Raw genomic sequence first — 14,674 nt, 5'->3', positions numbered from 1 at the left:
CACATGGTAGAGAGCTAGCTGTAAGAAAGCCCAAGGACAGTGCTCAGGCTCTGATTTCAAGCCCCAAGACTGGCAAAAAAAAAAGGGAAAATTTATCATCATTAACGATCACAGGGGCCAGGAGTTTGGCCTAGTGGTAGAGTGCTTGCCTAGCATGCACGAAGACCCAGGTTCGATTCCTCGGAACCACATAAATAGAAAAAAAGCCAGAAATGGTGCTGTGGCTCAAATGGTAGAGCTCTAGCCTTGAGAAATCCCAAGGACTGCACTCAGGCCCTGAGGTTAAGCCCAGGACTGGCAAAAAAAAAGTCACAAAGGGTTATAACATTGAGCTTTATACCTTATAAAGGATTGTAAGTTATTGAGCAAAATACAAATAAATTATTCAACACTCTAAGGAAACAGGAATGGAGAAAATGTCTAATAAATTAGTAAGAAATAATGAAATTTTAGAAAATCACCATAGACAACAGCCATAATTATAGTGAAGGTTAGATTCATTAATCAGTGCTAAAACTCATAGGTGAAATTTTGCCATGAGAAATTTTATAGTCTCAAAGTAATTTTAAAATTAAATATTCACCTTTACAGCAGGGAGACTTAAAGTCCACCCAGATGGAATGATCAGTTATCACCAGAAATAAAGCAGGTCAACAGCCTATGTTGTGGGATATATTTCCCTGAAATTAACTTCATTTCTGAAATATTCCTGTTTAAACTACAAAATCGAAATCTTGTAACCAAAAGACAATATTAGAGGAACACAAATTAGGGAGTATTCTATAAATAACTGGCATATGTTCTTCAAAAAATGTCAATATCAGGAAGCATAATGGAATAATGGGAAGTATTCCAGATTGAAGGCAACTAAAAGAAAAATGAGAACAGAATATGTACATGCACTCCTGGGATTTCTTTTTTTTAAAGGTATTATTGTGACACCTGCACAAACATAAAAACAGTATTAGATTAGATAATTATTTTCATACCAGTTCATTGATTTGTAGAATATTCTTGCAGCATTTAAGAAAATACCCTTATTTTTTAAGTTTCTGTACACTGATGTACTTATGTATAATGGGGCATGATGCTTAGAATTTACAGTCAGATGTTCTGGGGAAACATATGTATATATACATATATATTCATATTGTGTCAGAGAAAGGATAAATCAAATATAATAAAATGCTAACTTGGAGAGACTGACTCAAGTATAGACTATGTAACTGTTGGTTAGATCAAACCCATAGCCAAATGAATGAATGAGTTTGTAAATATGAATTAAAACATTACTACCTTCTTCTTCCAAACCCACGAATGCTTTTACTTGGGATTTCATTCTCTAGTTCCCTTTCCATCTCTTCCCAAAAGGACAGAGTAATTTTTTGAAAACATAAAGCAAATCATGCTACCCCTTTGAATCTAACTCTGTTGAAAGCTCGGTGCCTTATCCACAGTATTCTATGTAACTCACTTATGTGTCTTTTCAACTAAACCATACATTTTTCAAGTCATAAATTACATTTTATTTGCACTAGCTTCATTTCCCCTGTCCACACCCACATACTCTGTAAATCTGTTTTGTGAAATCAATCTATTTAGCACCAGCCTTGGAGCAAAATGTATGATTATGCCTTGGCTGCAATTTTCATAAACTTTACAAGTTTGTTACATGTTAAATGATTTTAACTTGATTTAGTTCATTCTGCTTTGATTAAAAGCATTGCACTCTCCCTAAAACACTACATGGCTTCTAATTCTGGAGATCTACTTTTGTGGGGGGGTTACGCCTAATTTATTTGAAAATGTTTTTATGACATAACATGTGTGTTCTCTAATAACTATTGTATACATCTCTAAGCAAGTAGTGAATTTTCAAATCTATACAAGAAAGAAAATTTCATATATACTTCTATTTCTGGATCAAGGAATGTATTACTTCATAGTCTATGCTTCACAATTCTTAAAATCTAGAAACCACTGATCTTCCTAGGAAACTCTACATATAACATTTACAAAGAATTGGGGTTTCTATTGTAATTTCATAGCTCGTACTATCATCTTCATTTCCTTATACTTTCTGGATCCTTATTTTTTCCAGACGTGATTTCCCCAAAACTTGGCCAAACTGATGGCAGTTATGAGTTTTGACTTGGTGAGACACATCAATTCATTCTCATTTTATTCTTGATGGCAGAAGCACAGTCATTTGGCAGTTTCTATGTTTTCTCTAGACTAGCCTAAGCTCTATGACTCTGACTTCCTGCTTCTCTGCTTTTGGTATATAGGATCATTCTAGCTACTCAGGTAGAGGCTTCACCTCTTTAGTATTCATTCTGCAGTTCATGTCTGCATTTACTTATAACTATTGACAAAATGATTCATTACAGAAACAGTACTGGATTCACCATTTCAGAAATTACGCCAATATCTGTTACATTTGTTTATGGAATATCAGGAGCTCTACTAGAGCACTACTGAACTCTTTTTCAACCTCAAAGGGCCACTCACAGCTTTGCTTAATTCCTGGAACAATATCACTATACCTTTTCTCTTTCAACCAGCCATGAGAACTTGGTTAACAGTTCTCTATCTGATTTTCCATGAGTCTCCTGAAATAATACCCAAGACAAATATTTTAAAAGTTGTTCTTTGGGAGGTGAACTTGAAATTACAGGCAAAGGAATATGAACAGAAAAATAAGAATGGCAAAAGATAAATAAGAGTGAATGCTACAGGAAAATTCCTAGACTGGCATTTGTACTTAGGAAAGACTCAATAAAGAGCCATTAGAAACATGCTTCACAATTGAACCCCTGAGGGCCAGTGATGCTGAGCTATTCAGCCAGTGACTCCATTTGTCCTTGGAGCTCTAGATTATGTGAGCTTGAATTGGAGACTACTAAATTGTGGTATTGGAGGAAAGGTCCTTAGGCAGGCAAAGAGTAGGACAGAGATAAAGCCTTGAAATGGAAATCTGATAATGGGTCTACGAGCTGTCTAGACCAGCACAGCTGCAGATGAATTGGTACCCCAGGCCCAAGATGTTTACAGAATTTACTTTGGTGGCTGACACTGTAAATACATCATTTCTGAATACAGTACTTTTCAGAGAAGATGTGTGTAGAATAAGACCAACTTGTAAGATTTAAGTTATTGGCAGAAATCTTTGAAATTTTCCATTGGTTTTTATATGGATCTCAAATTTCTAAGTATGACACTAGAAACCTGGGGCAGTTTTAAATAATATACATAAAATACACAAATTGACAATAGTTATTGGAAATGTCAATATATAGTACCAAAAGTAAAAAGAATGGAGAGAAAACAGGCAATAATCCAATGATTATAAAACTTCAGCTCTGAAAGACAAAATAGTTACAGAAATTTACTATACAGCAGAGTAGCTAAAGTCCACACCACAGGATTGCACACCAAAACATTTGTGGAGATTGTAGCTTCCATGCTAAGTGTATTAACTTTAGAAAAAAAGCACGAGGAATATTTGGAGGTGATGGTTATGTTTATTATTACTATAGCTGTGTCAACAGGTGTATGTATGTGTGTAAAGGTATCGAATATATTAAACACATGAAATTTTCATGTCAATTATAACTCAAAACATCTGAAGTTGTTTTAATTTTTTTGGTAACTCTGCAACCTGATTTCTCTTTAAAGTTTAGATTGGTAGTAAAAGGTTTAAAGTTAAGTTTGAGAATAAATTTCTTTCCTCTCTTGTTTTCTAAGTTCCCTTCAGTGTTTTTATTTCCTTTCTTGTATGTCAAAAATACTTTTCCACCATACCTTCCTCTGTTTTCATTCTGGTTCAAGCCTTTATCTCTTGCACAGATTTCTCTGTTTCTCCACCACTTTCCCTTTTCTTGTCCTCTGGTTCAATACAGGTCATATCTTTGCTCAGGCTTATATCAACCCAAGCAAGGTCAGTTATCAGAATGACATATGGGTTTATGAAACTCAATCCTCTTTTCATCCCTACTAGCACCTCTCGGGTTTCCTTAACTCATCCATTCCAGCCACTTTGTGCTTGTTTGATGAACATACACCTTAGCATTCTTGGATATAGAGTCTTTGCTCTGGAACACTGTTCCTATGGTGGTCTTAGTAACCTTTTCTGCCTTTGTTCAAATAGTGACATAGTGAGAATATAAACATCCTTTTTACCTACCAAAATATTTTTCCATGCTTTCTTGAGCACAGTCATGGTAGAATGCCAAAAACACTTGCAAAAAACACTGCCTTTAATTTCTAGTTTCACCAATTATGCCTAATCATTATAATTAACATGTAATGTTATAATGAATTCAACATTTGTTTACTCTGAAATACAGCCAAACCACCATTTGAAGTTTTAATGGATTGACTATATAAAAGAATAAATAACAGTGACAAGATTATTCCTAAGTAATTTCTATATTCTAAACTAAAATTAAGGAACTATAAGAAAGATGAGTCAAATAAACACTATCTTGGCTGTGGAACTACAAATTGTTGTAATGAATTAGAGTCCGTAAATTCTTAAAAGTGGCAGCAAGAGACAAAACACCCAGCAAAACAATCTGCAATGAAACAGTTCAGTTTCATTAAGCATTACTTAACCCATCAAGCAAAAAGACAGAACAACAATTCAGGAACACACTTGTGTGACTCACATCCGCTTTTGACTTCTAAATATCCTCCCAGTGCGAAACTGCAGTTTACTGTATATTTCTGTCTCAAAAAGGAATGTTGAACTTGACAGATATTAAATGTCATTCTGCCCTACATACAACCAAAGAAGTAACAAAACAGAACCTGCATTCAAAATCCATTCTATCTGACTTCAAGCATATATTTTCTGTACATTGTGTTTAAGACAGTAAAATAGTGCGTAATAGAGCAAAGATTTCTATGCTAAAATTCATTTTAGGTTTCAGTTATCCTCAGTGTTTTTATGTCCTAGTCATATTAGTATTCAATTCAAATGGATAAATATTTTTACTAGAGACCACATATATATTCTGCCTCATCTAAAAAAGTCTGTGCCTCTCGTCTTATAGTCAGTACCATTTAAATAATCCATATAACTTCACTGGTGATCTTGATAAATAAAGCAATAGAGGAAAATAAACTAAAATTATATAAAATTTAAATGAACTGTATGATAGATGAATTATTTTTAACTCATAAAAATGGGTCTCATAAAACTTATCTATTCATAGTTTTCAGTTGGAAATATACAATGAAAAAGAATCATTGCTTCACTATTGAGATATATTTTTTAAAGATAGTAACCCAGGTGCCAAAGTCTACTTTTCCTATTAATAGGGGTTATGTTAGTATTTATATTGAATATAAGGTAAAAGAGAGAAATGACACAATTTGTGATCATTGTGCAAAGAGTTTATATGGAAAGCATGAGGTATACACAGAAATATAATAGTTAAGTAAATATCTTTTTAAACTTTATATAAACTGTTTATAAATAGGATACTAGTTTTAATTTTTTTGAAAATAGTAGGTTATTTAGATAAAATTATTTTCTACACAAAAAGTTATAGTCTACGACATTAATGTATTCATACCTAAACCCAATTTCCAATTTTAATGATGTTAATGTATATTTTGAAAAATCTTTTGCACACTAGCATGCACATGTAAGCCAATTTTTTTAAATTAATGTCTTAAGAAGAAATCAAGGTTACTCAAATGCTACTTTTCTAGGAAAATATGTAAAGGATGAAGACAATGGGTTGTGGCTGGAAAAAATCAGCAGTTGTTCTTATCTTACTAAAATACTAGCAAAGTATTGCATAATGTTCATCTTTCTTACAAATTAGAATCTCTTTTCTCAGAACACATTTTCTGCTAAAGTTTTAAAGAAGCAAGCAAAGTTATTTAGAAAAGAGGGGCCTGCAGAATCTAAGTGAAAAAAGACATCCAGAAAAAATGAGGGAGGAAGAAGAATGAAACCAATAAGAAAACAAAGATAATTTAAAGGACAAAGGCTAAATTATTGTGTTGTCAACTTAGGGACAGATGAAAGAATAAATAGCTGGAGAAATATGATGGAATCAATTTACTCCAACTCTCATAATACATAAGGGAGAGGATTATTTTTCCTGTGGCTATATCATGGAGAAGTAAAATTGCATAAGCTATGCATTTCATTAAAATTTACTTAGTGCTAATTTGTGGTATCCTTTGGCATCAATTTAAATTAAAAGAAAAAGTAAAGGAAGGAACTATTAAGCAATATCTGACAAACATGGCACAAGCATTTGAATTAGAATAAACACCTCAAAAGACATTATTTTCCCTCTCCTGCTCCTTCTCTTGCACATGCCAATTTCCTCCTTCCTTTTCCTCTCATTTTCTTCAACATTTATCTTCATAGCCAATGTAAAAGTAGAGAATAAATCTCACAGCAATATTAGTAAACAAATAACTACACAGTGGTATGACAGTTGCTCTGAACATATCTGAAATGATTGAATTCTAATCACTTCTATTTTATATGGTAAGTCTTTGAATGTACATCACATTTTTATGGGATAAGACCTGCTCCTATTCACTCTTCGCAAATGAGAAAACTGAGGGGGAAATATTTGTGCTATTTATCCAAGGCCATACTTCCTATAAAATGCAGAGTTTAGGTTTGAAGGCAGACACAATGGCTGCGTGCCACTACTTGGCTATGTGACGTGAAGTAAATACAGATGACACACTTTCTCACTTTGGGGTTACATAGAACCCAAGGCCAGGTCTAGAAGCAGAATAAATACACTTATTTTTTAAACATATATCTTGCTTTATACCACATCACTAAAGCCATTAGTCATTACACAATATGTTAGCAATTTGGTGAGACTTGTCTTGTGGAGGGAAAAGTAATGGCTCATTCATCAAACTCAACATTTTAAGTATGTTACAAGGAATTAATTAGCAAAGTTTCCTAAGTAGAATAAAGTTTTCTTACTTGACTGTTGAAACAACTGCTCTCTAAAGCATGAAAAAAAATTGGGGGATCTACTGTGATAAAGCCTTCAAGAATAATGGAAAGGGCCCAGTGACAAGGGGGAAATTGTGCCTACTTTGAATAGGGAAGAGGAAGCTTTTACAAAACGAAGGTCATTGTATAGATTGGCTATATATATATATATATATATATACACACATATATGTGTGTATATATATATATGTATATGTTGGATTTCCTGTGTAAACACCATGAAAGGAGCTGTACATAAAGCCCAGAATTTTTTAATGTAATGTTTATGAAATAATGAAGATCTTTGAATCAAGGCCTCTGTAACCTAGTGCATTAGAGTACATAAAAACCATGCAGTGATGTTTCTTTTTACAGTAGGTGATGCAGGGTTGTATTTGCAGTTAAGGGAACAAGGAGTGGGACATGGTGGAAGATTCTAGTATTTCCTACTCAGCGGGATCCCAGGGGGATCACAGGGTCAGTGCATACTGAACTACATCCGAAGCTCAAGGGCAGCCTGAGAGACTTAGTGAGACACTTAGAAAATAAAATAAGGCATGCCCAGGAGGGAGTTTGGCCTAGTGGTAGAGTGCTTGCTTAGCGTGCACGAAGACCCGGGTTCGATTCCTTGGTATCATACACATAGAAATAGTGCTCGGGCCCTGAATTCAAGCCCTAGGACTGGCAAAATAAATAAAATAAAATAAAATAAAATAAAATGAGGGATTGTGGAATATTGCTCAAAGGCATAGTGTTTTCTTAGCTGGCTGCAAGTCCTAGCTATAATCTCCAGTAGCTCAAAGCTGAATTCTAAAATGATTCCTTTTATGCAAATTATTCTTTTACGGTATAGGCAATGTCCACAATGAAATGAGGTGTGCAAAAAAACTCTTCCTTCTGCCACAGAATTGGATGGTTATTTTTTCACAAAGCTCTTTACAGAGCTTAGTTCTTAACAAGAATTTGATTACTAGTATGCTGTAGATGTATAAATTTGGCATACATATAATCCCCATGCATACATTTATATATATGCAGATGTATATATTTTTAAGATGGTGCAGTTAATCATGTCATCAAATTAAAGGTGACATTTTAACAGTGAACAAAATGTCACCATTTTTTAAATTAACTTTTAACACAGAACATTTGATAATCCACATGATGGTATTTTCCTTGACAAACCTATGTAAAGGCAGTAGCCTTTAAGAGGCTTTATATATATTTTTCCCTATGGACAGAATTTCTTACCTTGTTCAAAAATATTTGAAAAGTTCCCATTATTTTAGAAGACCAAAATTTTAACCAAGATACTATGGAGTAATTGGTAGATATAATTGTCAATGATGGCAACCTGGCAGATAGAGGCCAAATTCAAATTTTCCCTCTTTGGGAGTTTCATATCTTTGCAAGATATCAATTATCTGAAGCTCTAGTAGTTAGCTGCCAAATCCAATCATAGATCTACTTGAATTCCCATTATCATTCATAATCACTAAATGAAGACTTTTTTTTTTTTTTTTTTTTGCCAGTCCTGGGCTTAAGCTCAGGGCCTGAGCACTGTCCTTGGACTTTCTCAAGGCTAGAGCTCTACCACTTGAGCCTCAGCACCACTTCCAGCTTTTTTCTATGTATGTGGTACCGAGGAATCGAACCCGGGTCTTCGTGCATGCTAGGCAAGCACTTTAACCACTAGGCCAAACTCTGGCTCTAAATGAAGACTTTTAAAAATATAGATAGGGCCGGTGGTTTGGCCTAGTGGTAGAGTGCTTGCCTAGCATGAATGAAGACCGGGTTCAATTCCTCAGTACCACATACATAGAAAAAAGCCAGAAGTGATGCTGAGGCTCAAGTGGCAGAGCTCTAGCCCTGAGAAAGTCCAGGGACAGTGCTCAGGCCCTGAGCTCAAGCACAGGACTGGCAAAAAAAGAAAATATATAGAGAGAGATAGAAAAAAAAATATAGAGAGAGAGAATCATCCAGGTGCTGGTGGATCGTGACTGTAATCATAGCTACTAAGAAGGCTAATATCTGAGGATCATGGTCCTTGAGACTCTTATCTCCTATTAACTAACAGAAAACCAGAAGCAATGTTATGGCTCAAGTGGTAGATCAGTGTCCATGAGCTGAATTGCTCAGGGAACAAAGTTCAGGCACAGAGTTCAAGCCCCATGAATGACCAATATATATTAATTTTTGGTGGGAGCCAATGAAAATCTAAGGTCATAAAACAGCAGCATAAAGCTGTTGCATCAGTGACTCAAGACTGACATACTAGCTACTCAGGAAGCTGCGATCTGAACATCACAGTTCAAAGCCAGCCAGGGCAAGAAACTCCCTGAAACTTTTATCTCCAATTATTGATCAAAAAGTTAGAAGTGAATTTGTAAGTCAAGTGTTACCATGCTAGCCTTTTGCATCAAAGCTCATGGCCACTGCCCAGGCCTTGAGTTCAAATTGTAGGACTAATACAAAAGGAAACAAAAAAGCCAGCATCATAAACTTTTTAACACTGCTAATTAAAACTTTCTTTCATTTTTATTTCAGGTACATGTGTACACTGGTACATGCATAAAATACTAATTCAGTAGCTATTATTGAAAAAGAAAACTTCAAAAAATTAGTGAGACTGATGGATAGGTTGGCTATAGGAAACACAGAAAAGGCTGACTGAAGTTAGGGAGGCAACCTGTTCTCTTGCTTCTGCTGACCAGTTGGCTGAACTTGTTAACACAGTTTTACCTCACTGAGTTTCACTTTTCTCAACACTGAAATAAAGCTAATAACAGGAACCATTTGATTAGATTCCAGTAAGGTAAGGATTATGCAGATGTTGTAGGTAAAGTGATGCTACATATCTGCTCACTAATTGCCGCTATAAAACATTGCTACCAAAAAGAGCCAACTATGTCATTCTGTAGAACATAGAGAAATTTCTAAATTGGTTTCATATTTCCCATTGTTATTATACCTGTTCCCTAAAAGTTTGAGTGTTCACTAATGACAAGACTCTCTCGCTTACATCTCCATACCATCTAGAAAGTTGTGCCTGGCATTTAGATCTCTAATAGGCAACACTAAATTGAATAAAAATGGGAAAGAAAAGCTACAGAGATCATTATTTGCAGAACTCAATATTTGCTACTATATATATATATACATACATACACACACACACACACATATATATATATATATATATATATATATATATATATATATATATCTCACAATAGACTGGCCTCTGAGTAAGAGATGTCAAAACTCCCATAAAACTCTTAAAAGTTCACAAGAGGGGGCTGGGAGTTTGGCCTAGTGGTTAAAGTGCTTGCCTAGCATGCATGAAGACCCCGGTTCGATTCCTCGGTACCACATACATAGAAAAAAAAGCCGGAAGTGGTGCTGAGGCTCAAGTGGTAGAGCTCTGGCCTAGACAATGTCCAAGGACAGTGCTCAGGCCCGGAGCTCAAGCCCAGGATTGGAAAAAAAAAATTCACAAGATTCTACCTGATTAAAGAAACTGTCCTGTGCAGGATGAAGCTGAACTCTGAAATAGGAGTCAATAGGTGAATTCCTTGTGGGGGTTCTTAGTATATCATTTCTGCTTTATAGGAGCCTATAGTGATGAGTGATGGAATCTTTAGCTACAATGAAATTAGGATGACACTTCAATGTGGGCAAATGCCTGCAGGTAGTCTAGACATGCAGGACATTAATGTCACATTGCAGGAGATAAAGAAGGGCAACATGCCTGCAACTCTGAGTAGGTCCAGGTCAGTGGCATGACTCATCGATGTATAACTCAGCCCCTTGTTCTGTGTTTTTTTGGTCTGGGGAACTCTATTTTCTAAAAACAAAACAAAACAACACCCTCGAAATCATTGTTTTCATTAGACCTGTGAATGTTGCACAGTCTCAATGTACTTGTTTTTAAATAGGTTTCCAAGACAATTATGTACTTTGGGGGTTTTTTTATGATGCTTTGGAGGAGTACATTTTATTCATTAAATGTGCTATATGAAATATTTTCTGACAGTAGAACAATCTTATTTTTCAATTTTAATAAAATAAGTTTTACAGACTCCTAACTTTGAAGAAGGAAGAAAAAAAAAACATACAGCCCTGTAAAACAGAGCAATTTCATGAGTTTCTAAGCTCCAACTTCTTTTATAGCCTCCATTTGGTAATTATAGAGATTTATATCCCTCTCCTAATCCCTTGCAAAATTCAGAGCTGAACTATTTTGTGGTCATAAAGTCTGACTAAGAGGTCTCCATATTCATTATCTTTGATAATTAGCTGTTAGTATACATTAATGAGTTAAACTAGCATATTTTGAGAGTGAGAAAGAGGTATGAAGTTAATTTATGAGAACATAATCTACTGGTCATTTTCATGTGTCATCAAGAAATATTTCAGAAGGTATCTCAACAGTAATTGATCACATAGCACTGAGAGAAGCTACTGTTACTGCTTCACTAGTAAGCGAAGGAAGTCATTACTCTTCCTTTAAGTTCAGATCTTCAGCCTAACTTGAGAATTCTTCATTCATCCATGACTTAGCATAATCTAAAAATCATAAAGAAGAACAGCAATATGCATGTTGCTGATGTCACAGGTGAAGTAATATCACGTGCATTAGTGCATTATCCAGCTCTTTACTATTGGAGAGAAGATCTCATGCACATAAGGCATATATAAGACAGATAACTTATGTAAGAGAGATCCATTTTTCCTTCTATGAATCACTGTTTTAGATTTTCACAAGACAGAGTAATCAAAATATATGCTTTCTAAGAATATTTAGCTATGGGTGAGATAAAGAAGAGAAGAAAGGAGAGGAGAAGATAAGAAGGAAGAGGAGATAAGGGGAGGATACAGGAGAAGTGGGGAGAGGAAGGGAGTGACTCCTCCTTTGGGATTTCCTGCATCAGAAGTTTCTATCTCAACAAATACTTGGTGAATTAATGCTTGATAGACTAATTTTATTATTTTTGTATTTATCTGTTAGTATTCAAAAAGGCCAGATAGCGAGAGTATATAGATCAAATCTTGTACTTAGGAATTTCTACCCTATATTCCTTTGCAAACCTTTTCAGTTGCATTTGAGAGAAATAATCAAAACTGAGAAAAAGAAAAGTTGATTTGTTTACCGTGCGTGCATCCCATATAGACAAGGTCTTGTCTGCAGAACCAGTAAGAAGTGTGTTGGAAAAGGGAAAAAACTCAATGCTGTTCACAGAATCCGTGTGTCCATACAAGGTATACCTGCATCTTTCACTGGAAGGAGAAAATATGTATGTTAAAGTTTTAGAAGATAGTATTGAAATGTGTCTATTTTTATACAATGCTAATAAAGTAATGTAAGAATCTGTCATACAACTTTAGATTACAAAAGCATTAAAAATCTTGAATCACCTGTATTCTAAGCACTGTGAGGAATTATAAGCATAAAACTGAGTAAGCTTAAATTCTCTTCAGTTTATAGAATTGACTTGAAAAGTCATCTTTATATTAGCGTATTTATATAATGAAGTAACTAAATAAAATAGTCACTAACTTACTCAGAAGTATGTTAGAAAATCTTGTCATACTCAAAAAGACCAAATTACCTTTCTAATTTTTATTTAGTTGAGGTTTGCTGAATACAGCATATCAAACACCAAAGGCCTCTTTTCAGGTTATTATTTTTCTTTGTTTTCTCTCAGCTTTGCCTGAATGTTTGGTTTACCTGAGACACATTTAGGAAATACTAATATCTAGACTCAAGCTTCAGCTATTGTACTCCAATTCATCTGGGAATGAGCCCAGCCACTGATGTATTCCTGCCTCTCCTGGCTTTTGTGATTTGCCTTTAGGGCTGAGAATCAGTTTTTCAAACTGTTTTTACCAGGCCTAGCATTACCAGCATCACTTGGGGAACGTGTCTGAAATGCAGATTCCCATCATCATCTCAAACCTACTGAATCAGAAACTCTGGAGTGGGGCCCAACAATCTGTTTTAGCAAGCACTCCATGGGATTCCTATGCATGCTCAAGTTTGAGAGCCACTGATCTAAAGCATTAGTAATGAATGACTGAGAAAGAAAGACAACTGCAGCTTTGCCTGTTCTCATGTTACAAAAGGGCTGAGTCTTTCAACGGGGCACATCTGAAGCCCAATAGCATTTTTTATGTAATGATTGTTTTTAAATAACATTACTTGTAAGTCAAATTTTAAAGGAAGGGTAGAAAAAAAGGTGATTTGCTGCCTGTGTGAGAAATAGTTAGTTCCTGACTGAAGGGTACCTCTTTGGCTTGAGTCTTGCTCATACAATAGTATGGTGTATTGAGAAAACTCCCAGGGCAGAGCCAGACTGGATGCCAGTCCTGTCTTCAACAAGACCCAGCAGGGAAGCCTTTAATCTTGGTGTCATTGTTTCTTTCCTGAATAAAATTAATTTAATACACTCTGATTTCCAGTACAAGTCCCAAATTCTGAGATTCTTTGAACATTATATTGAAAAGAAGAGGAGAATTCAACCTGAAGATGACATCTATGAATAATCAGAAACAAATTTGGCCCTTCTCTTCCTGTGTTTTGACATTTTGAGAAGAAAAGAGATATCAAGACTTACATTTATATGTATACATATTTACATTATGAAGTAACATTCTACATATCACGATTCAGTATTACCATTTATATATTTAATAAAGGACATTTTGTATTAATTTCTTTACCTCAAAATTTATGAGATGGGCTGATGATGACAGTTGACAAGATGTCAGTTTATACCAACAACTCATAGCCTGTGGGTTTATTGCTTATTTTTGTTAATAAATGTTATTTGAAGATATCATTTGCACATTGTCTATAGCTATTTCAATAATAAAGTATCATAGTTCTTTCATTTCAACTGAGACCATATTGATTATAAGCTAAAATATTATGTACCATTACTTTTATGATCTACACAAATATGTTTGAATATTGACAGGAATACTTCGATTTTTAACTTATGTTATTTAATTTTTTAGATATATACTAAAATCTACTGAATAAATCATTTCCTTTTAAATAATAACTTCTGAAAAGTTTTTGTTACAGATTTCTAATAATCCTGAAAATCATATGCACAAAATCTGTGTTTAAAAGATTACGTTCTGGGCCAGGAGTTTGGCCTAGTGGTTGAGTGCTTGCCTACCATGCATGAAGACCCGGGTTCGATTCCTTGGTACCACATACATAGAAAAAAGCCAGAAGTGGTGCTGAGGCTCAAGTGGTAGAGCTTTAGCCTTGAGAAAGTCCAAGGACAGTTCTCAGACCTGAGCTCAAGCCCAGGACTGGCAAAAAAAAACACACAAAAAACAACAAAAGATTATGTTCTAAGTCCATAACCTTGAGAAATTTCTTTACATAATATTATAATATATCCTAGTATATGTCTATGGAGTGACAGAGAGTGGATGGGTAAATAGAGAAGAGGAAAGGAATGAGAAACTGAGATAGAGACACACAGAGGCAGAGACAGACATTGAAACATTACTTCTCTCTTGATCTTTCTCAGTTTGTTTTTCATCTAAATTTCTTGCTATATAAAATCATAATAAAGTGTTTGACATTTTAATGTTTGGTTTATTATACAAAGGCAATTTAAAATGTACCCATTTTATAATGTCTTTAAAATTACATAATTTGGTCCA

General features: G+C 34.7%; 1 protein-coding gene across 3 annotated transcripts in view; it reads right to left on the bottom strand.

Annotated features, from left to right (window-relative positions):
* The window catches only part of Spag16 (sperm associated antigen 16), a 732,786-nt gene that overhangs the window by 318,054 nt on the left and 400,058 nt on the right, over positions 1-14,674 (bottom strand). For all 3 annotated transcript variants that reach the window (XM_090354758.1, XM_090354756.1, XM_090354757.1), the window contains one exon: positions 12,142-12,268. In XM_090354758.1, coding sequence (XP_090210884.1) covers positions 12,142-12,268 — 127 coding nt within the window. The remainder of the gene's footprint in view (positions 1-12,141; positions 12,269-14,674) is intronic.

Source organism: Megascapheus bottae, chromosome 21 (assembly GCF_031878675.1).
Source record: "Megascapheus bottae isolate mThoBot1 chromosome 21, mThoBot2.hap1, whole genome shotgun sequence".
Classification (NCBI taxonomy): Eukaryota; Metazoa; Chordata; class Mammalia; order Rodentia; family Geomyidae; genus Megascapheus; species Megascapheus bottae.
This window is presented reverse-complemented; position numbering and strand designations above follow the sequence as displayed.